The sequence below is a fragment of the Oncorhynchus gorbuscha genome, linkage group LG23 (assembly GCF_021184085.1).
Source record: "Oncorhynchus gorbuscha isolate QuinsamMale2020 ecotype Even-year linkage group LG23, OgorEven_v1.0, whole genome shotgun sequence".
NCBI classification, from domain to species: domain Eukaryota; kingdom Metazoa; phylum Chordata; class Actinopteri; order Salmoniformes; family Salmonidae; genus Oncorhynchus; species Oncorhynchus gorbuscha.
In genome coordinates this window covers 54,314,493-54,338,492 of record NC_060195.1, presented here as the reverse complement: position 1 = coordinate 54,338,492, position 24,000 = coordinate 54,314,493, and the positions used below count along the sequence as shown (strand labels likewise).

The window sequence follows — 24,000 nt, the reverse complement described above, 5'->3', positions numbered from 1 at the left end:
CATACTTTCAAATCTACAATTTCCTAACCCCAAAGACAGACATTAACTCAGCTTCTCGCAATCTTTTTAGCTTATTGCTGTTACTCACCTTTCTTGCAGTGTGGTCCATTGTAGGCAGAGTGTGTACAGTCACAGACATATCCACTGTTTTTCTCCATACACCGCCCTCTGTTATGACAGACACTAGCAGAGCCGTTGCAGTGGCCCAGGCAGCCTGGGGTCACTCCTGGGGTCAACTTGGCCTGCTCCTCCAGGTCAAGGGTCACGCCGTTCAGGGTCAACGCACGGATGCAGCCCAGGAAAGTGCTCTCTTTAAAGGTGGATCCTCCTGGCAGGAAGTAGGAAGTAGGAAACACAGGAAGTATAAACAGTACGTATAAAATGCTCTAGAAATAGAAGAATACTACTTCCAATGTGGAACTAAACAGTAGCTAATATGCAAAGAAAGTGTTGTTATGGTTTGACCTGGGTCTAGTGCCTACCTATGAACAGTAGGCTTTTGAGCTGCAGACGGTAGTGCCCTTCAGAGGGGGCCTCCAGAGTGTGTAGGGGCAGCTGGTCCACTTGCAGGGAGGCCTCCTTCAAGTTGCGTTCAGCCCTAACGTAGTGCCACTGCTTATCATTCAGGGGGACAGGGGACGTCACCGTCAAGTCCACCAGGCCGTTCCCCACGTCAAAGATGAATGTTACAGCTGAGGGAGCTGAGGGGGACAGACAGACAGAAATTCAAGTTCAAAAAGTGGCCCACTTTTGTTTAAGATGAAACAGAAAAGGTTTCAACTTGAGGTGATCATCTATCATTTACACAAGTGCCTAGGGAGGGATTAGGGTTTGGTTGATTTGGGATTCAGGGAGAGACCAACTCACTGGTCAACTTCAGGGTGATGAAGTCCGTGGTCCCCAGGTTCTCCAGGAGAACACCAGAGGAAGCTGTGGTCTTGAAGTACAGAGAGATATCCGCACTGAGCTCAGCCTGGAACTTAGGGAAGTGGAGGGATGATGACCCGGGGTAGAAAGAGGCTGCATTCCACAGGAACCCTGCAAATACAGGAAAGTACAGTTAGAAAGTTAAGTAACTGAAAATGTAAAAATTGGGATAATTTACCCCACTCCCCCTTACTGTTACAGATATACGGAACTTGCTCCACTCTTCCCTGGTGTTAAAAATTACAGTGACAGAATTTTTGTTGGCATATTCTGTATGAACAAAATCTAGAGTTATTATTGGCACACTCGCTTTTGGGATAATTATATGAACTGAACTAAACTTACTGTCACCGTTGCAGTGAAGGGAGCCGACTCTGTATACAGCTGCTGAGCCTGTCCTGTTGGTGTCTCCTATTACAATCTCAGTCAGTGGTAGGTGATCTTTGTAGGACAGCAGTCCTGTGTCGTTTACCCTGTTGGAAAAAGTCGAGATCATTTTAGACATGACCTCAGTTTACTCAATTTAAAGATGCACTCAAAGCTCTAAGAAATTATACTTATTACTTACTTATATTTATAGAAGGAAAGACTGATTGGTAAAAACACATGAATGTTGTTAATGCAGGTCATAAAAAACAGTGGCATCCACTGTACCACAAGTGAGTGTCTGCATCACAGTTGCAGAAGTAGTTCATGTCGATGCAGTTCTCCTCCAGGCTACAGGAGCACTGTTGGACCCCAGGTACAGAGCCTCCCCAGTAGGTCTGTTTCTCTCCACTCCCGTCCAGCCACCACGACAGGGGCCTCCCGTCTACAACCAATGCACATTTATTTCCATCATGCAATCTCTACCGAAAATGAAAAAAAGATTTACTACATCATCAACTATACACTTTGTCTGGCCAATGTGGTCTGCTTGGCCCATGGGACACGTTCACCTACTACACACACAGAGGTTTACCTTCTGCCATCATAGAAAACACATGATTGATTTTTAGTCTTGTAAACCCGACCCTTCGCACATTGTGGGAGGCAAACGTCTGCCAAGGGAGACTAATTGATTTTGTCGGCAATTCCACTGAAGTTGGTGAAATACCTTGTCTTGACATATTGTCTTGCCTGTATCTAAAACAAGACCGTCCGCATCAATATTTCATACGAGAAACAAAAAATCCCCAGGCGAGACAGCCGAAGAAGTCAGTGAAGTTGGAGTTGGAATCAAAGGGAACAGAGGGTTCGGAAATACTTTGAACTCACTGAATATTTTTGTACAACTTTTTGGGCAGAAATCCATTATGTAATTTGAATTCAACTTGAGCTCTCTGTATAAGGTTTGCACTTATCAGGCTTCCAATAAGACTCACCCCAAGTATTGAAGAGACGGGACTTCCTGCAGCTGTAGACCACTTCCTGTTGACAGTGCTCAGACCGTCCAATCAGAGTGCGGAGCTGCTCCGGGGAGACAGTGTAGTTGAACCGCATCACATACGGCTTCTTTGTTGTGGCTCCAGTCACATTCACAGACCCCCTGTTGTTGTGGCCCACCACTGTCCATACCTTGTTCTCTATAGGGAAGACAGAGCAGGCATTTTAATTTATATACAGGATTATCTGGTTAACAGCACAGTGGATAATCCAGATTATCATATTAGCATGAGAAAGACTACTAGAATGTAATTTTGTTTTCCAGGATAGGTGTCCTTCACATTTCTAATGATGAATTTAATTCAGGTTAGTCAACTGTATGAAAAGTACACCAGAGATAAATAAAGATGTGTAAAGTGGTGGACACACTTAATCGCATTAGCCTCATATTATCTCATTGAGAATATCCAAAACTGCACCAGCAGCTTCCCCGGCCTAGCCCGGTTACCAAACGCTGTACTCACCATTGCTTCACTACAATTCAGTCTGGTTTAACCAGGCTATGCCAAGCCATGAGCTCACCAGTCATGTTGCAGTAGACCAGTGCTGCCTTTAGAGGACCACTCCCATCTGGATCAATGAAGAAGTAGCCAGACGTACTCCCCATTTGTCTGTGTGCCTCACACGACGCTTCATAAATAGCTGTGGGAAGCAAGATGAGTACTTATATCAATAGCCCATACGTGTGTTGCAGTATGCCAAGAGCACTAGCTCAATTACATTTTCTTGTCACATGCAAAATGTGTGAACGGTATTGGTGTGAAGTAGAAAGCCACGGCAGCTTTTATATTTCAGCAGTCAGTAAAGTTCCCTCCCCTTCACAATTTATGACACCCTGATGGGAATATCAATGAGAGTTCAGTGATGGGAAATAGTGGAAACACTAATGTAACTTTAGTCACTCTATACAGTATATTAAACATAATATACACTCAGGGGCCCGTCTAGTGCCGGTACACCCGGGTCGGACCCCTTTTGCCTCCAGAACAGCCTGAATTCTTTATGCATGGAAACGTTGCTCAATTGGTATCAAGGGACCTAACATGTGCCGGGATAACATTTCCCACACCAATACCCCACCAGCCTGTACCGGGTGGACACCAGGCAGGATGGGCCATGGACTCATGCTGCTTACACCAAATTCAGACTCTGCCGTCAGCAACAGGAACTGGGATTCGTCGTACCAGGCTATGTTTTCACACCCCTCAGTTGTCCAGTGTTGGTGACCGCGTGACCACTGGAGCCTCTTCTTTTTGTTTTTCACTGATAAGAGTGGAACTTCGTGTGGTCTTCTGCTGCATATAGCCCATCCATGACAAGGACCGAGGACTGACAAGTTGTGCGTTCCGAGATGCCATTCTGCACACCACTGTTGTACTGTGACGTTATTTTCCTGTTTGTGGCCCGCCTGTTAGCGTGCATGACTCTTGCCATTTTCCTTCGACCTCTCATCAATGAGCTGTTTATGCCCACAGGACTGCCGCTGACTGGATGTTTTTTATTTATTTATTTTGTTCTCGATAAACCCTAAACATTGTCGTTTGTGACAAGCCCAGGAGGTCGGCCATTTCTGAGATACTGGAACCGGCACACCTGTCACCGACGCTCATACCATGCTCAAAATCGCTTCGGTCAGTAACCGAATGCCTCGAAGCCTGTCTGCCTGCTTTATATAGCAAGCCACGGCAACGTGACTCACTGTCGGTAGGAACAAACCATTTTCTCGAACAGGGTGGTGTTCCTAGTAAACTGTCCACTGAGTGTATTTGTACTGTATATTTTCACAGGTGAAGATGTTCACTATCATGAAGGAGCCAGTTTAAAAGGCGACTGCACTTCCTGATTTGGCCTGGTTTTAGAATTGGTTCATTAAGAAATGCTATGACTGAATTCAAACGTGATGTGGTTTTGGGGTGTAGTTTGATGTGGGTGTCTCTTGTGTGTCTTGACCAGTGGGAAGAGTTAACCAAATAATTTAGCCAATTAGCTTTAGCCAGCTGGTGTGCGACCATGGCAAAATTGGTTTGACTTTGGATAGCCTATCACTGTGGCTAGTTAGAGACCATCAATAAATTACACAATGTAAATGAGACAATATTTTCACATTACACACCTTTTAGTTCTCAGTAAATACTTTCAATATTTGTATAGGAAAATACTAAAATGTATTGTTGGTTTGAGGTTTTTAAGCATTTGAAATTTGGAGCTATTGGAATTTTAACACATTGTCCCATGTATCTTGTGTATTTTACCGATTGTCTCTAACTAGCCCCATAGGATATCCAAAGTCAGCCCAAATTTATCATGGGCATTACATTTGGGCCGCAGTTGTGACAGTTTGACTTACAGTTGTGACAGGTTTCTCCAGTGTAGCCTGTCCCTGAGCAGTCACAGTAGAAAGTATCCCATGATTGGGTGCATCGTCCATCATGCTCACAAAAATTAGGCAGACATCTATGGAGAGAGAGAGACATGTTCACACTCCGAACATAACTCATGACTGCAGAGCTGCATACAGTAGCATGAAAAGCCATTAATAGAAGATAAAAGAGATATATAAGGCAGTTCCTCTATCATAGTGTTGTGTCCTTGCATATCCACTGTCTATAACCCTCGATATAGCCACTGTCTGTGCTGTCTCCTCTGCCAGTTCCCTCCATCACTCCACCCCTCCATAGAGCAGGCTTAGGGAGGAAACAGAGTGTGACTCCTGGAGCGCGTCAACCTAATCACTGCTGCCTGCTCTGGCACAGCCACAACATATTTCTCACTCAGTCTAATAGTCAGAGCTGGCACACAGGCAAATCAATACTGGCAGGGATATATGCCCAGGGAGGGATGGGAGACACACACACACACACACACACACACACACACACACACACACACACACACACACACACACACACACACACACACACACACACACACACACACACACACACACACACACACACACACACACACACACACACACACACACACACACACACACACACACACACACACACACACACACACACACACACACACACACACACACACACACACACAGCTGCCTTAGAGGGATGGGAACAAATTATTCAGAGGATGTTTCTGGCTTTGGCAGTGTGACAGTACAGGCATACAGTCCAGGGGGATGCATCTCAAATGGCTCACTATTCCCTATATAGTACACTACTTTTGGTGCCATTTAGGATCCAGCAAGCAAAATGTAATTTTGTAATCTCTGTTGTAATGGGAGTCCTTCCATCTGATCTCAGGTCATACACATGTCATACTGTCTGTTGTAATGGGAGTCCTTCCATCTGATCTCAGGTCATACACATGTCATACAGTCTGTTGTAATGGGAGTCCTTCCATCTGATCTCAGGTCATACACATGTTATACTGATAGATTGAAGAGACAGACACAGAGATACTTTCCCGTATATTGCATAGAACAGTGTCACAAATGACATACTGTAGCCTAAATACAAGATATAAAAACATGAATTGTTGAGATTTTGTGAGCATACCTGTTGCGGATCCCACAGATGTCGAACTGAAGCTTGCTGTAATTACCCAAAAGCCCTTGCTGCACATGGGGTAGATCCATAAGTTGGTTGTTTAGGAAGATCTGACGCATGCACCCTTGGAAGGCCACAGTAGGGTTCTTACAGTCACCACTGTATTGGGGACAACCTGTTGGAAATCATGACAATATTTGTATTGCTAAATCATTCCAGGAATAGTCATCAAACACATTTTGATGAAACAATGATCGAATTAAAACACACACTTAAAAAATTCAAGCATAATTTAAGACACAGTCAGTACCAATTTTCCACCAACAATAAGCAATAGCTAAAAGACTGCCATCTTACCTCCAAAAAATACACTATTGCCTGAGTCTGCATGACTTTGTACGTCCACGGTAGATGTTGGCTCATTGTCCAAGACCAGGGAAACCATCCGATCTCTGTAGCTCAGACTAACAGAATGCCACAGGCCATCAGTTACACCGACTTCTAGTAAAACAGAACACAGAAAAACAAAGCATGGGTTAGGCTACATTTACTGCAGTCCCATAATGCTGCCAGTTCATTGTTACCTGCAAACTTAGCAAACATTAGCGACCCCAAAGGCAATGTGACATGCCATTAGGTGGCTTTTTCCTAGCTAGCTAGCTGCTAACCTATGGAAATGTTGGTGTTCTGCTCAGCAGCTCCATGGACCATTAGGTGCAGTTGACCTCCGCTGATTTGCAACACCAGGTGCTGTGATCCCTGTGCCAGGCCGGTGGAGAACAGAAGTCCTTCCTGGTTCCAGGTCCTGAAGTGGAAGTGTACGTCCAGCCCCCACACCCCAAGAGGACCCAGGGGTAGAGACAGGTAGCTACCGCTGGAGGACAGGAAGGTGGCGGACACCATCTGAGGCTGGGGCTCAGAGCATGAGAAGGTCACGTTGCCCTGGGGAACAGAGGAAAGGCTAAGTAGGGATCAATGCTATACACATTCCGTGGTAGCCTACTATTCTCTTCTATTGAGACATGCTGATTAGCAACTGTTCAAAGAGACGGAAATTGTACACAGTACAGGAAGCCATTCCTTTTGTGTGTCTGTTCTGGAGTCCTTTGAGTCAGAGGTCCTTTCCTGTGACACATACAGAATGAATGTTGCATGCGTGACTGACATACTGTACGTCACACACACGCACGCACGCACGCACGCACGCACGCACGCACGCACGCACGCACGCACGCACGCACGCACGCACGCACGCACGCACGCACGCACGCACGCACGCACGCACACACACACACACACACACACACACACACACACACACACACACACACACACACACACACACACACACACACACACACACACACACACACACACACGCACGCACACACACACACACACTAGCAGATGCAATGTTATTCATGGTCATCTGAGTGGAAAGGCCATGGAAATGTCAAATGTTATCACTAATTCAGCTTTCCTGTCCCAGGGAGAGTGAAGGAGCATTGAGAGTGAATACAGAGTTCAGTATTTGTCCGATACACATGCTCAGCTTAGCTGTGAATACATCATCGATCCTGCTGCCTGCCACAGAGGAGAACAGAACTCCGGCGCTGGGCTGTCTGTCTGCACTTGAAACATCCCAGTTACTAATAAGCATATACACCCATTAACAAAATGACTGTAACAACTGTTCAATTCCAGTGGATGAATACATTGAAAAATGGTATGGTTGAGAGGGATGAGGCAAAAGGAATGGCAAATAAGTCTGGCTGCACAACCGATTGGCAAACGTACTACAAATTGAAAGACAAGAATTGTAATTTTCAATTCCATAAAGTGAATGTGGAAGAGGAAAAAAAAAGATTGTTCTCTATCAACAATGACAAGCCACCGGCGTCTGACAACTTGGATGAAAAATTACTGAAAGATAACAGTGGACAATATTGCCACTCCTATTTTCCATATCTTCAATTTAAGCTTACTAGAAAGTTTGTGCCCGCAGGCCTGGAGGGAAGCCAAAGTCATTCCGCTACCTAAGAATAGTAAAGCCCCCTTCACTGGCTCAAATAGCCTGTTACCAACCCTTAATAAAGTTTTAGGAAAAAAATGTGTTTGACCAGATACAATGCTATTTTACAGTGAACAAATTGACAATAGACTTTCAGCACGCTTATAGGGAAGGACACTCAACAAGCACAGCACTTACACAAATTACTTGATGATTGGCTGAGAGAAGTTGATGATAAAAAAGATTGAGGGGGCTGTTATGTAAGACTTCAGTGCAGCTTTTGACATTATCGATCATAGTCTGCTGCTGGTAAAACGTATGTGTTATGGCTTTACACCCCCCCGCTATATTGTGGATAAAGAGTTACCTGTCTAGCAGAACACAGGCGGTATTCTTTAATGGAAGCCTCTCCAACACAATCCAGGTAGAATCGGTTATTCCCCAGAGCAGCTTTCTAGGCCCCTTACCTTTTTCAATCTTTACTAATGGCTTTGAGTAAAGCCAGTGTGTCTATGCGGATGACTCAACACTTTACACGTCAGCTACTACGGCAACTGAAATGACTGCAACACTTAACAAAGAGATTCAGTTAGCTTCAGAATGGGTGGCAAGGAATAAGTTAGTTATAAATCATTCACTAAACCCGGAACCTCAACTAAATATTGCAATAAATCATGTGGAAATTGAGCAAGTTGAGGTGACTAAACTGCTTGGAGTAACCCTGGATTGTACTGTCATGGTCAAAACATATTGATACAACAGTAGCTAAGATGGGGAGAAGTCTGTCCATAATAAAGCGCTGCTCTACCTTCTTAACAGCACTATCAACAAGCTCTACTTTTGTCGCACCTGGACTACTGTTCAGTCGTGGGGTCAGGTGCCACAAAGAGGAACTTAGGAAAATTGCAATTGGCTCAGAACAGGGCAGCACGGCTGGCCCTTGGATGTACATGGAGAGCAAACATGAATAACATGCATGTCAATCTCTCCTGGCTCAAAGTAGAGGAGAGATTGACTTCATCACTACTTGCCCTGGCAGCAGCTAATGGGGAACCATAATACATACAAATACAAATACAAATCTGAAACTGTCCCCTAACATATTACAGACTATCTGCCAGGCAGCATCTCGAATACCTTTCACAGTCTCTTTCATTGGCTTCCACAGTTCACATGGACGGCAATGGGTTCAGCTAAATGACAAAGAGGGCCAAACAATGGGCAAGTATTGTATTAGATCAAACAGAACATTTTAGCACTTTCTGTTTGATCTAATACCTGAACATTTGCCATGGCAACTATGCAATTTACCAGGTACGCCTTCTGCACAGATGCCCATTTGGGCTGAAAATAATGACAATAGTGGCTTCCTTTCATTTCTCATTAATGCCGCCTCCTCAACATGTCCATATACCATATATTCACATTGGGTGTGTCTCAAATGACACCCTATTCCAGATATAGTGCACTACTTTTGTATACCACTATATAGGGAATAGGGTGCCATTTGGGACATACACATTACCTCCACAGACAGAGCTCACCGTAGGCTGGGAGGGAGTGGGTGTCCATGGCTCAGCGCCTGCCTGTAATTGGTCACCAAAGGGTTCTAGAGAGAGCTGTACAAAATTACATTAAAATAGACAGAGCAGAGGCGTTCTGTAATGGACTGGGAAAACTGTACCTACTTTGCCTCTTCCTAACCACCATTTAATGTTATATATGCATCATCTTCCAGCATTGTAGTTTTGAAAATGTATTTTGAGAGGTGTGAACCTTCATGACACAAAACAAATTCATGATTAAGCAATAAGGCCCAAGGAGGTGTGGTATATGACCAATATACCGCAGCTAAGGACTGTTTTTATACACTGCACACTGCCCTAACCCATCTGGACAAGAGGAATACCTATGTAAGAATGCTGTTCATCGACTACAGCTCAGCATTTAACACCACGGTACTCTCCAAACTTGTCATTAAGCTCGAGACCCTGGGTCTCGACCCCGACCTGTGCAACTGGGTCCTGGACTTTCTGACGGGACGCCCCCAGGTGGTGAGGGTAGGAAACAACCTCTCCACCCCGCTGATACTCAACACTCGGGCCCCACAAGGGTGAGTTCTCAGCCCTCTCCTGTACTCCCTGTTCACCCATGACTGTAAGTTTTAAGTTCCTCGTCGTACACATCACGGAAAAACTGAATTGGTCCACCCACACAGACAGCGTCGTCGAGAAGGCGCAGCAGCGCCTCTTCAACCTCAGGAGGCTGAAGAAATTCGGCTTGTCACCTGAAAACACGTACAAACTTCGACAGATGCACAATCGAGAGTACGGCAACTGGTAGGGCAACTGCTCCGCCCACAACCATAAGGCTCTCCAGAGGGTAGTGAGGTCTGCACAACGCATCACCGGGGGCAAACTACCTGCCCTCCAGGACACCTACACCACCCGATGTCACAGGAAGGCCATAAAGATCATCAAGGACAACAAACACCCGAGCCACTGCCTGTTTACCCCGCTATCATCCAGAAGGCAAGGTCAGTACAGGTGCATCAAAGCAGGGACCGAGAGACTGAAAAACAGCTTCTATCTCAAGGCCATCAGACTGTTAAACAGCCACCACTAACATTGAGTGGCTGCTGCCAACACACTGACTCAACTCCAGCCATTTTAATAATGGAAATCGATGGAAATTGTAAAACTATATCACTAGTCACTTTAAATAATGCTACTTAATATAATGTTTACATACCCTACATTACTCATGTCATATGTATATGTATATACTGTACTCTATATCATCTACTGCATCTTTATGTAATACATGTATCACTAGCCACTTTAAACTATGCCACTTTGTTTACATACTCTACATTACTCATCTCATATGTATATACTGTACTCTATACCATCTACTCCATCTTGCCTATGCCGTTCTGTACCATCACTCATTCATATATCGTTATGTACATATTCTTTATCCCTTTACACTTGTGTGTATAAGGTAGTAGTTTTGGAATTGTTAGGTTAGATTACTCGTTGGCTATTACTGCATTGTCGGAACTACAAGCACAAGCATTTCGCTACACTCGCATTAACATCTGCTAACCATGTGTATGTGACAAATACATTTGATTTGATTTGAGTGCGTGGCCATGCACGCCTACCACTGCGTGGTATATTGCCTATATATCACAAACCCCCGCGGGGCCTTATTGCCATTATGAACTGGATTCCAACGCAATTAGACCAGTAAAAATATATATTTTTGTCATACCTATGGTATACGGTCTGATATAGCACAGCTTTCAAACTATCAGCATTCAGGGCTCGAATCACCTGGTTTTTAATGCAAAACACACCACATTCATCCATACTGGGTCATCTAGGCATAACGTATAGAATGACTTTAATTAATGGTCATTCTTATTGGAGTTTATTCAGTTGGAGTGTAGTATGTATATACAAGGGCAACGTTAAGGGGGGGGGGGGTCATGGATGATTCATGGGGCCCTAGCCTGGTAAGGGCCCCTAAATGTTTAGAAAATGATTTGTTAATCATTTAAAAAAATGTTAGACAAAAGAATCTGTGATGAAAATGAAAACGTATAACCATAATCAGGTCAGGCAATCCCCCCCCATAATGTACATGGTTTGGTCCATTCTCCACGAGGTGAAAAAACAATACCTCTGATCTGACAGTTGCTCAAGCATGTAGCCTAAGCAGTCACGAGTGATAAACACTATGTCCCCCTCAAAAACAAAATTGGGTTTCCAGAAAAGGAAAGAAAGGAAATGGAGATGGATTAAGCAAAATTTAGGGAACAAAATGACTCACTACGTTTTTTCACCGAAAAAAAAGAGGAGAAGGATTTGAGTGGTAAAGTCAGTGTAGACGGCCTGCCGAACTGAGTAGCCTAGCTTGCCAATATAGCTAGCTTGATAGCTTGCTAGCTGCAGGTAACTGCCCACCGTTGACTCACTCGGCTCGGTCAGAGCAGTAATTACAGTATTAACATGATAATGATGAGCTACCACTACCAGCTATGACTAGCTAATTAGCTATTATTTAGATATTATTATAACTGTATTCCACAACATTTGTGTGATATTGGATAGCTAATAAGACAAAAATTAAAACCTAACATGTAGTCATCCATACTGTTAGATTCTAGTACTACTACTGCCATAGACAAAGATCCCAGCATGTGTCTACCACATGAAGTTGAAACAGTGGACCTTGGAGGTGAGGCAGTTGTTTTATAGCAGCAGCAGCATAACTAGACACATTTTTTTTATTGTAAAGTTTGGCACATGATGACTTAGACACACTTAAATACGAATTCTATTTGATATGTATAGTTGAAGTCAGAAGTTTACATACACCCTAGCAAAATACATTTAAACTCAGTTTTTCACAATTCCTGCAATTTAATTTCATATAAAATTCCCTGTCTTAGGTCAGTTAGGATATCCACTTTATTTTAGGAATGTGAAATGTCAGTATAATAGTAGAGAGAATGATCTATTTCAACTTTTATTTCTTTCATCACATTTCCAGTGGGTCAGAAGTTTACATACACTCAATTAGTATTTGGTAGCATTGCCTTTACATTGTTTATCTTGGGTGAAACGTTTCGGGTAGCCTTCCACAAGCTTCCCACAATAAGTTGGGTCAATTTAGGCCCAACTTATTAGAGCTGGTGTAACTGAGTCAGGTTTGTAGGCCTCCTTGCTCGCACATGCTTTTTCAGTTCTGCCCACAAATGTTCTATAGGATTGAGGTCAGGGCTTTGTGATGGCCACTCCAATACCTTGGCTTTGTTGTCCTTGAGCCATTTTGCCACAACTCTGGAAGTATGCTTGGGGTCTTTGTCCATTTGGAAGACTCAAGCTTTAAATTCCTGATTGATGTCTTGAGATGTTGCTTCAATATGTCCACATAATTGTCCACATAATGTTCCTACCTCATGATGCCATCTATTTTGTGAAGTGCACCAGTACCTTCTGCAGCAAAGCACCTCCACAACATGATGCTGCCACCCCCGTGCTTCACGGTTGGGATTGTGTTCTTCGGCTTGCAAGCCTCCCCCTTTTTCCTCCAAACATAACGATGGTCATTATAGCCATACAGTTCTATTTTTCGTTTCCTCAGACCAGAGGACATTTCTTCAAAAAGTACAATCTTTGTCCCCATGTTCAGTTGCAAACTGTAGTCTGGCTTTTTTTATGGCGGTTTTGGAGCAGTGGCTTCTTCCTTGCTGAGTGGTCTTTCAGGTTACTTCGATATAGGACTTGATTTACTGTGAATATAGATACTTTTGTACCTGTTTCCTCCAGCATCTTCACAAGGTCCTTTGCTGTTGTTCTGGGATTGATTTGCACTTTTCGCACCAAAGTACGTTCATCTCAAGGAGACAGAACGCGTCTCCTTCCTGAGGGGTATGATGGCTGCGTGGTCCCATGGTGTTTATACTTGCGTACTGTTGTTTGTACAGATGAACGTGGTACCTTCAGGCATTTGGAAATTGTTCCCAAGGATGAACCAGACTTGTGGAGGTCTACAATTTTATTTTCTGAAGTTTTGGCTGATTTCTTTTGATTTTCCCATGATGTCAAGCAAAGAGGCACTACGTTTGAATGTAGGCCTTGAAATATATCCACAGGTACACTTCCAATTGACTCAAATGATGTCAATAGCCTATCAGAAGCTTCCAAAGCCATGACATCATTTTCTGGAATTTTCTAAGCTGTTTAAAGGGACAGTCAACTTAGTGTATGTCAACTTCTACCCAACTGGAATTTTCCACGCTGTTTAAAGGTACAGTCAACCTAAGTGTATGTAAACTTCCGACTTCAACTGTATACTATTAAAACGTTTTTTCATTTTGTAGTATATTTTTAGTATGGTAACCTTTGTAGGAGTGAACATTAAACCTAAACTTCCCTTTGCTTACTCATTTCCTAGTGCCTAGAGAGCCCCAGGTCAGCAGAAAGCTGTCAGACAGACTCTGATTCAGAGGAGAGCAGGGAGGATGAAGAGGAGTTAAGGAGTAGCAGCTGTGCCAGTAAAGGAGTGACAGAAGAGATTGAACAAGCAAGTAATAAGGGAAAGGAAGAGAATGGACAGATTCAAAGTGTGGAAGATGAGGTTTGGAAAGGGAAGCTATTGTTCGCAGACTAGCCAACTGGTGTGGTGAGGAGACTGAACTGTATAAAAGCATGCACCCAGACTCAGAAGGCAAGTCATTCCCCAACTATTTACAGTAAGTCAGCAAACAGAAAGTTGCAGAGAGACTGGCTTATTTTTAGTAAGAGTGTAAAGGCATTATATTGCATTCCATGTGTTCTTTTTTTCTCATGAGCAAAGTAAACCTTCACCCAGTTCTCTGAGTAGTAAGGATGGCTATACGATATCATCAGTGAAATGGCAGAGAATGTATGACACACTACCAGAGCATGAGGATGGTGTGTCTCACAAGAACTGTTACTGGAAATGAAAAAATATCCAGCATACTGTAACAACAGCTACAGGTATAGACAGTCAGCTGCAGAAACAAATCCAGTCCGAAATGTATAAAAACAGAGCACTTGTAGAAAGGATTTTGGACACTGTACATCGCATCTAGGAATCTACCATTCTGACGGAAATCACTCAATCTTGATGATGTGCATCATGGACATTACCTAGGCTTCCTTGAACTGTCGTCAAATTATGACCCGCTATTACGTGAGCACTTACAGAAAGTCACGGACAAAAGGAAAGGAGCACGACACTCTTATTACCTCAGATCTGAGAGCCACAACGAGTTCATAGGAATATGTGGTCAAAGCGTTTTTGAAAACAATACTTTATGAAAGAGAAGATGTAATCTATTACTCGGTTGTATGTGATGCAACTCCAGACATTTCCCATACTGAGCTAAATGTATTCTTGGTGAGATATGTACACAAAGATAAAGTTCAGGAAACAGGTGACTAGGAATTAATTGAACGTTTTCTTGGATTTAAAAGACTTTGCTAGAAAGACAGGCAGTGAAATTTCCAAAATGATTTGAGTGCATTGGAAGGGCATGGTATTGACATAGCAGATTGCCGTGGTCAAGGCTATGATAAATGGTACAAATATGTCAGGGAAAGTGAAGGGAGATATTCACCGTGTGCCTCCCATACTCTTATTCTTGTGGGTGTACATGTAGCTCAGCCGTGCCCAGGAGTATCAACCTTTTTTGTCTGTGTGAATTGTCTGTACAATCTGTTCAGTTCCAGCCCAGAGCGATGGGCCATTCTCAAAGAAAATACTGGCTGCTGTCTTAACCGCCTTTCAGACACACGATGGAGTGCGCGTATTGCTGCGGTCCGACCAGTGGCAACTCATTTACCGTCTATCATCAAGGCCCTAGACATGCTTCTTGCTAGCTGCAGCCTGACAAACAAGAAGCCAAATCTGAGGCAAAGGGTCTGAAAAGCTACTTAATGTCTTTCAAGGCAATCTTCCTGCTCACTTTCTGGGTAAGAGTTTTGCAGTGTATTGAGTATAGAAGCCTAATTCTGCAGTCAGGAAATATTTCAGTGGACACTGAAGCAGCTCACATTAAGGCACTACAGGAAGAAATACAGGCTCTGCGTAATCAATGGTGACGCTCTTTTGGCAGAAGCCTCCACGGTGGCAAATGAACGGGGCGGAACTGCTCAGTTTCACAGTGAACAGAGGAGCCGACAGAAAACAAATCAAATGTTTCTCTGGCGAGACTGAAGATGACAAAGGAAAATGAACAGAAGTCAGACACTGGATTTCGCAACACAGTGCTTGCGGTTCCACGCGATTGCAGCTATACGCAAGGAGATTTCACCAAACCCAAATGTGTGTGTATCTTGCCACAAATTGAGAAACAAGTACTCCGCAAAGATCTCACAGATGGATTTGAAAATGAGGTGCGGTCTAAAGATGATATACGGTGCCACTTTCTCCTGTAGAGCTCCTACATGCCATCCACAAGTTGCAGCTACAGAGCATTTTTTTTGAGAGATATGCGTTGCACTGCAAATCTTTTGTACAATGCCTGCAACAGTAGCTGGAGGTGAATGTGCCTTCAGTAAGCTGAAACTTCCAAAGAACAATCTAAGATCTGCAATGTGCCAAGGCAGGTTGAACAGCCTTGCCACCCTTTCAAATGAAAACCAGCTAGCTAGAAAATGTCATTTTAAAGACATTATAAACAGGAAGGCTTGATGCTGGGCTCTTGGTGCAGGGTAATAATCTCTGAGTTTTGTTTACAGGGAACAAACACAAGGGCTAATGCCTTAACCTGTTCTACCCAAGCCTGCCCGGGGACGGGCAAAATACTGTTTCAGAGTATGTTCTGCTATGGTTTATCTCGTGTGGAACTTACTCAGGAATGAACCACATAATGTCTTGACACTACAGTTGCAGTCTCACAGATGCTTGCTCTCTGTAGGTACCACATTTATGCCTGCAGTCCACATAGTTCAGGAATAGTTTTTTATTTTGGGTATGTTTATTTAGGCATATATTTAGGAATTATGGGCAGTAGAGGGTTAGCCTTGTTTATAAGAATTGGTAATCAATTATTTAATCTTAAACATGGATCATTGGTAATTTCTTCATTGAAACTGACTACAATACCATATATTAAAAAATAATTCCCCAATTGTTTAGTTATTTATAATAAAGCATCATAAAAATCTCATGACGCAGACAGCTTTTTTTTAAACATTAGGAACCAAAAACGTTTGCAATACTGTTAAAATATAGGCAAAGAATGAAAGTAGAAACTAGAATATGCACAATTATAATACAGAGCAGCAGAAGCTCACAGTTAGTACATTTAATAACACATATTGTTCAGTATGTTATTTTAATCTGAAACATTCTGATTTCTATGTTAGGGGCCCTGTAGTTTTTTTTTTTCATGGGGTACATACAGTATGCTTTATGTATAGTATAGATCCCTATCACACTGTGGATCTGGGGTACATACAGTATGCTAGACCAGTGTACATTCAGTATGCTTTATGTATAGTATAGATCCCTACCACACTGTGGATCTGGGGTACATACAGTATGCTAGACCAGTGTACATTCAGTATGCTTTATGTATAGTATAAATCCCTACCACACTGTGGATCTGGGGTACATACAGTATGCTAGACCAGTGTACATTCAGTATGCTTTATGTATAGTATAGATCCCTACCACACTGTGGATCTGGGGTACATACAGTATGCTAGACCAGTGTACATTCAGTATACTTTATGTATAGTATAGATCCCTACCACACTGTGGATCTGGAGCTTGCGTCGCTTGGCCAGGTTGATAATGCTGACTCCATTATAGTAGAGGTTCTCTATGCAGCCATGGAAGTTCTTCCTAAGGAAGCTTCCTGGTTTACCGGGTATAGGAATTCCTCCAAAGCTGAGCTTTGAGACACAAAGAGAATGGGATTCATAACAAAACATTACTGATGGATTACACCACAAAAAACAACAACATTTAAATATATATAATTCAGTAATGTATGGATGAATGAATGATTGATGGCGCATAATGAATTATGCCGCATAATTTGCAGTGGCTCTAATGAAATACAGTACATTAATGAGTGATGACGCACCTCATAGTCCACCTCCAGTGAGTCTTCCACACCTGTAGTGCTGAGTTGACGTGTGTGCCCGTCCACGGTGAGGTTGACCTGCTTGTTGGAGCGTTTAACTAGGACGTAGTGCCAGAGCTGGTCATCCAGGAGACTGCCCAGGCCCACTGACACATTCCCACTGCTGGGGTAGAGCTTAGCGTCATCTGGAGAGAGGGAAGAGGGAAGAGGGAGAGGAGGAGGAGGGAAGAAGAGTACAACACAGATACAGTAGGTTGAATGAGGAGTTTTCAGAATCCGCATCTTTTACTGTATATTTGATTTTGTCATAATGATAGCACCATTCCCTTATAGTAGTTGTATCAGACCGTTGGCCTGTGCTTACCCAGGTTGAGGTGCAGAGCCAGGGTCCCGTGGTGCAGCTCCAATGTCAGGTAGTCTCCTCTGTGTCCCTCCCCGTGCACCAGCACCCCATCTGCCCCGTAGCTCTTAAACCTGAGGGAGATCACATCCTTCAGGGTTCTCTGGGACTTCTGGTTAAACCGGTACAACAGAGCACTCCTGCCGTTGAAGTTTGCCACATCTGACTCTGTCAACCAATAGTGGATGAAGATAAACATGAAGAAAACACGGTCAGATTACCCATCTACTGAATATTAGCATAATGTTAAAATTTGTGCTAACGCTTTATAATACATGAGTGCATAATCAGACGCACACACACACACACACACACACACACACACACACACACACACACACACACACACACACACACACACACACACACACACACACACACACACACACACACACACACACACACACACACACACACACACACACACACACACACACACACACACACACACACACACACACAAATATTGTATGGATGAAGGGCAGTTGCACTGTAAAAATAACCATGAAAAGTAGTGCACCTAATCTGATATCTGGTGTTTGGGGGGTATTTGAATGTAAACCCAATGTGAGCGTTTTAATACAGAGAATGTGTTCTAATACAGAAACAAAATAGTCTGAAACACCCAAAGTGCTTCTTCAACTTGAATATTGGTGTTTTTCTTTTAAGACTGTTGTGACAACAACACTTTTGGGGGTTTCAGTGCATGTAATAGGCAGCATAAAAACACAAAAACTGTGTTTCTCATACAATCAATGGTTTATTGATTGATGATAAGGGCCTATGGGTATTTTTTTTGTGTGGAATTCCACCTTTATTTTTTCAACGGATTATTTGGACAGATTAGAAACAGGGGGAGGGGCAACAACATAGTACATTTCATTTGAATTTTACCTGCTCAGCCACACTGTAAGAAACTATTCTGGGGTGAATTGAAATTGACAACAACAAAAAAAACAACCAACATACAATGCATTCGTAAAGTATTCAGATCCCTCCCAACAGATCCCATCTGTTACTTGACAGCCTTTTTCTAAACTGGACAAAAAAATATATATAATCCTCATCAATCTACCCCATAATGACAAAGCGATAACAGGTTTTTAGAAATATTTGCAAATGTATTACAAATAAAAAACAGAACCTTATTTACAAAAGTATTCAGACCCTTTGCTATGGGACTCGAAATGTAGCTCAGGTGCATCCTGTTTCCATTGATCATCCTTGAGATGTTTCTACAACTTGATTGGAGTCTACCTGTGGAAAATTAAATTGACTGGACATGATTTGGAAAGGCCCACACCTGTCTATATAAGGTCCCACATTTGACAGTGCATTTCAGAGCAAAAACCAAGCCATGAGGTTGAAGGAATTGTCTGTAGCACTCCGAGACAGGATTGGGTTGAGGCAGAGATCTGGGGAAAGGTACCAAAAATGTATCCAGCATTGTAGTTCCCCAAGAACACATTGGCCTCCATATTTCTTAAATAGAAGAAGTTTGGAACCACCAATACTCTTCCTAGAGCTGGCCGCCTGGCCAAACTGAGCAAACTGAGCCAATCGGGGGAGGACTTTGGTCAGGGAGGTGACCAAGAACCCGAATGGTCACTCTGAAAGAGCTTCAGAGTTTTTCTGTGGAGATGGGAGAACCTTCCAGAAGGACAACCATCCAACCTGACAGAGCTTGAGAGGACCTGCAAAGAAGAATGGGAGAAACTCCCCAAATACAGGTGTGCCAAGCTTGTAGCGTCATACCCAAGAAGACGCGAGGCTGTAATTACTTCCAAAGCTACCTCAACAAAGTACTGAATAAAGGGTCTGAATACTTCTGTAAATGTGATATAATATTTTTTCATTGTTATATATTTGAAAAAATTCTAAAAATGTGTTTTTGCATCGTTATTACGGGGTATTGTGTCAATTTTAGAATAAGGCTGTAACGTAACAAAATGTGGAAAGGGGTCTAAATACTTTCCAAATGCACTATATACCATACTTAATAAAAATGAATGCAAGTCGTGTAGAGCCTGTGGTATAGCTGTAGGCCTAATGTAGCTGGCTTAGACACGTCACCCCTCTCCCCACCGAAGACCGGGGTTAAATTCCATGCTCCCTTCCATCTGTTTCTCCTACATAGCTGTATCCCCTCTGTCATTTCATAGCAGTCTCAATAAATTGTCAAAATACCCCAAGTCATTTCAATGATTTGTTCATTTCATTTTACCAAAATAATCCGATTGGGCCAAGTAAGTGGTGAGGTTTTGATGGTTGTAGGTTTAGTTGGTAGTGCAATTTTTTCACAAAGTGTAATGAATTTATACTACCAACTAGTTGGCTGATACACAGCCGATACAGTGGGTGGCAGTAGGCACCTACAACATTTCTTTGCGGACCGCCATAATACCAAAGAATAAGAAGAAGAACCTGGTTGTCAACAAAAGAGGCAAGAGCAGAATCCTCAATTTTGTCCGGTCAACCTGCAGCTATTGCAGGTGATTTGAACACTATGCCTGACAATGTCTGCCAAAATGGTATAAAATGGCAAATATTTAAAACAAAGTGAAACATTAAGACACTTCAGAAATAGGGATCTATTTCTGCACTCGACAGAATTCAAAACATTATAATGGTGTTTAGAAGCTTTAGAGGGAGGAAACCGCACCAAAAGAGAAGGTATCTAATTCTGCACTAAACAGGATTCAAAACACCAAAATATAGTTTTCAACCTTTTCTGTTAGTGCTCCCAGACCCTAGGAAGGTGTTGGACAACACTTAAATAAATTAATGTTTTAAAAACATCTCAGGATGATGAGTTTCAATACTCCAGCAAAGTTAATGTATCGTCTCCTTCAAGTTGGTGGCAGCTCAGTTGCCACAAGTTTGGTCGTTACGAAGTACTTAAATTTAACATTGTGTGGCGGGCAGGTTAAATAAAGAGAAATAATGCATTAAAAATCCATAAATGTATAATTCTTGTGCAATTCTTATCTATGGGCTACATTAAGGTTTTTCTTTCATTATTTAGTCTGCCGTTAGTGCATAGCCTAAACCTAAGCTTTAGGGCTTAACTGTACGCGAGCCAAATAATCTTTCCAGTTTTACATTTTTTATTATTGCATTTACTCCCCGGTCCCTAAAAGTCTTTGCTGCAAGAGAGAAGCAGAGATTAAAGAGGAAAGCGAAAACAAACTTTAGTCAACTTGGTTAAAGCATTAATTCTATCAATTTATGACATTATTCTGGTGAGCAAGGAGTTATCTACTCTTCCAGGGCAACAAATAATGACAGAAGAGAAGCTACATGTACAGTTGAATTCAGAAGTTTACATAAACCTTAGCCAAATACATTTCAAATCAGTTTTTCACAATTCCTGACATTTAATCCTACAAAAAATTCCCTGTCTTAGGTCAGTTAGGATCACCACTTTATTTTAAGAATGTGAAATGTATGAATAATAGTAGAGAAAATGATTAGTTTCATCTTATTTCTTTCATCACATTCCCAGTGGGTCAGAAGTTTATATACACTCAATTAGTATTTAGCAGCATTGCCTTTAAATTGTTTAATTTAGGTCAAACGTTTCGGGCAGCCTTCCTCAAGCTTCCCACAATAAGTTGTGTGAATTTTGGTCCATTCCTCCTGACAGAGCTGATGTAACTGAGTCAGGTTTGTAGGCCTCCTTGCTCGCACACGCCTTTTCAGTTCTGCCCACAAATGTTCTATAGGATTGAGGTCAGGGCTTTGTGATGGCCACTCCAATACCTTGACTTTGTTATCCTTGAGCCATTTTGCCTCAACTTTGGAAGTATGCCATTGTCCATTTGGAAGACTCATTTGCGACCAAGCTTTAAATTCCTGATTGATGTCTTCTGTTGCTTCAAAATAACAACTTGACTCAAATTATGTCAATTAGCCTATCAGAAGCTTCTCAAGCCATGACATCATTTTCTGGAATTTTCCAAGCTGCTTAAAGGTACAGTCAACTTAGTGTATGTAAACTTCTGACCCACTGGAATTGTGATACAATGAATTATAAGTGAAATAATCTGTCTGTAAACAGTTGTTGGAAAAATGACTTGTATCATGCAGAAAGTAGATGTCCTAACCGACTTGCCAAAACTATAGTTTGTTAACAAGAAATTTGTGGAGTGGTCGAAAAACAAGTTTTCATGACTCCAACCTAAGTGTATGTAAACTTCCGACTTCAACTGTACCTAATTATAGACAAGTTGAGTAACAAATAACATACAAAAATTTCGGAAATCATAAGCACCAGACCTATCTAAAAAGGCCCGTCAAAAACTTTGCGGACGGTTGCGGGTGAACAAACAGCTGATCCGCGCATCACTAACACAAACAAGATCCTAACTAGAGACAGCCTGATGTGATGATCCACTCACTGTATGCACAGCCATAGACCTCCACTCTGAGGCCGATCCATCCCGTAGTGCTCCAGTCCAGTGGGATGAAGCGTAGGAACCTAGCTGTGATGGAATGGACCAGCTTGTGTTGGACCACACCCTCTGAGTTTGTGTTCCCTCTGTATGTCTGCTGGGAAGAGGAGAGGGAGAATAGATACAGTACTGACTAGAACGGTCAAACACATTCAAATCAAAGTTTTTTTCCAATTGGTAACAGATCATGAAAAGTAATCATTCGTTCAAAGGTAATGTGAAAAAGAATCCAGGAATAGTAGACAGTCAATGATACTAACGAGGGCAAATTGAGGGCTTTGCTTTTGTGTCAAGATGCAGTTTTTCAATTTCTTCCAAACAACTTTTGAGAAGAACGAGGAGGAACATGAGATTTAAAAAGAAGATAAAGCTCTTTCATGACTTGTATTGATTCTTCTGTGGAGGCCTAAGCCCATCTGAGCCCATTTGTTTAGCCTTTCAGCATTGGAAGAAGCAATGCGACCTCTGTCTCTGGTGGGCCCAGTGGCCACAGAAATCAATTCAAAAGTTCAAACCCCCAAAAATAAAGTAATTCAAGTCAAGCAAAAAGGAAGCGCTGTACCCTAGAGGCCAAAAGACTGTGTTTTATGCTCTGTGTAACTCTCAAGCGGCCACCCGAAGCTTCTGGGGTGAGAGCGTTCAAGTACAGAGAGCAGAAAATAGCTGGGGGTTGATGAGGTAAACAAAAGTTTACATTTGGTATTTTCAGAAGTGTGACATTTTATTTCATTCTTATTTTCTTTCTTTCTATTTTCTTCCATTAATTACACCAAAACATTTCATTTTCGCATTCTACTTTTCTCTGCTGTACTTAACCAAAATCTCTAATTTACAGCTTTAAAATGTCTTATAATATCTGCCAAGGAAGGAATCCCCTTAAGACCTGAAATGAATCCCTACTTCTTATGACTTACACAAATATTATTTTTCTTATTATGATTTTTGAAGGGACATGACAATTAGTAATTAACATAAGGGAATTTCATATTTTTTTCACCCAACTTTTAACCTAAATCCGGTGACATTGTAGTTTTCATTAATTTATACGATATAGACAATTTTGACTTTATAGCTGGCCCCTCTAGAAGGAAAAGCCTCTTAGTTCTGCCTCCAGGGCAAGACTCATGACAATAAACATCAACCTGCCAGACAGGCAGAGCCTCACCCCAGTGTCTTCGCTCTGTCCGTACTGCTTCCAAGCCAGGCTAGAGTCACTGAACAGCAGCATAAAGCTGCTCACCCAGTCAGAGCTCCCTGAACGGCCCTGTGTAGCGATGGCCGTGATCTCCATCTTCTCCCTGAGGTCCAGCTGGAGCCAAGGCTGTCTGTCTGACCGCTCCGGGGCCCAGCCACCCTCTCCTGGAGCAGGAAAGGGTACAATGGGTGTGTGTGTGTGTGTGTGTGTGTGTGTGTGTGTGTGTGTGTGTGTGTGTGTGTGTGTGTGTGTGTGTGTGTGTGTGTGTGTGTGTGTGTGTGTGTGTGTGTGTGTGTGTGTGTGTGTGTGTGTGTGTGTGTGTGTGTGTGTGTGCGTGTGTGTGCGTGTGCGTGCGTGTGTGTGTGTGTGTGTGTGTGACAATTAAGAATGACATTCATCCCTGGTGCAGTTGTTAATATGTATATTATTGATGTATTTCATTTTA

General features: G+C 42.5%; 1 protein-coding gene across 2 annotated transcripts in view; it reads right to left on the bottom strand.

Annotated features, from left to right (window-relative positions):
- The window catches only part of LOC124011369 (contactin-associated protein-like 5), a 30,744-nt gene that overhangs the window by 5,252 nt on the left and 1,492 nt on the right, over positions 1-24,000 (bottom strand). The window contains exons 3-18 of one of the 2 annotated variants that reach the window (XM_046324680.1): positions 23,526-23,719; positions 22,307-22,457; positions 17,871-18,074; positions 17,507-17,691; positions 17,169-17,312; positions 6,530-6,803; positions 6,219-6,362; positions 5,871-6,036; positions 4,700-4,806; positions 2,875-2,994; positions 2,292-2,492; positions 1,582-1,738; positions 1,273-1,400; positions 868-1,038; positions 483-701; positions 89-328 (exon numbers count right to left, since the gene is read on the bottom strand). In XM_046324680.1, coding sequence (XP_046180636.1) covers positions 89-328; positions 483-701; positions 868-1,038; positions 1,273-1,400; positions 1,582-1,738; positions 2,292-2,492; positions 2,875-2,994; positions 4,700-4,806; positions 5,871-6,036; positions 6,219-6,362; positions 6,530-6,803; positions 17,169-17,312; positions 17,507-17,691; positions 17,871-18,074; positions 22,307-22,457; positions 23,526-23,719 — 2,805 coding nt within the window. The remainder of the gene's footprint in view (positions 1-88; positions 329-482; positions 702-867; positions 1,039-1,272; positions 1,401-1,581; positions 1,739-2,291; positions 2,493-2,874; positions 2,995-4,699; positions 4,807-5,870; positions 6,037-6,218; positions 6,363-6,529; positions 6,804-17,168; positions 17,313-17,506; positions 17,692-17,870; positions 18,075-22,306; positions 22,458-23,525; positions 23,720-24,000) is intronic. The other variant, XM_046324681.1, reaches the window with a different exon arrangement.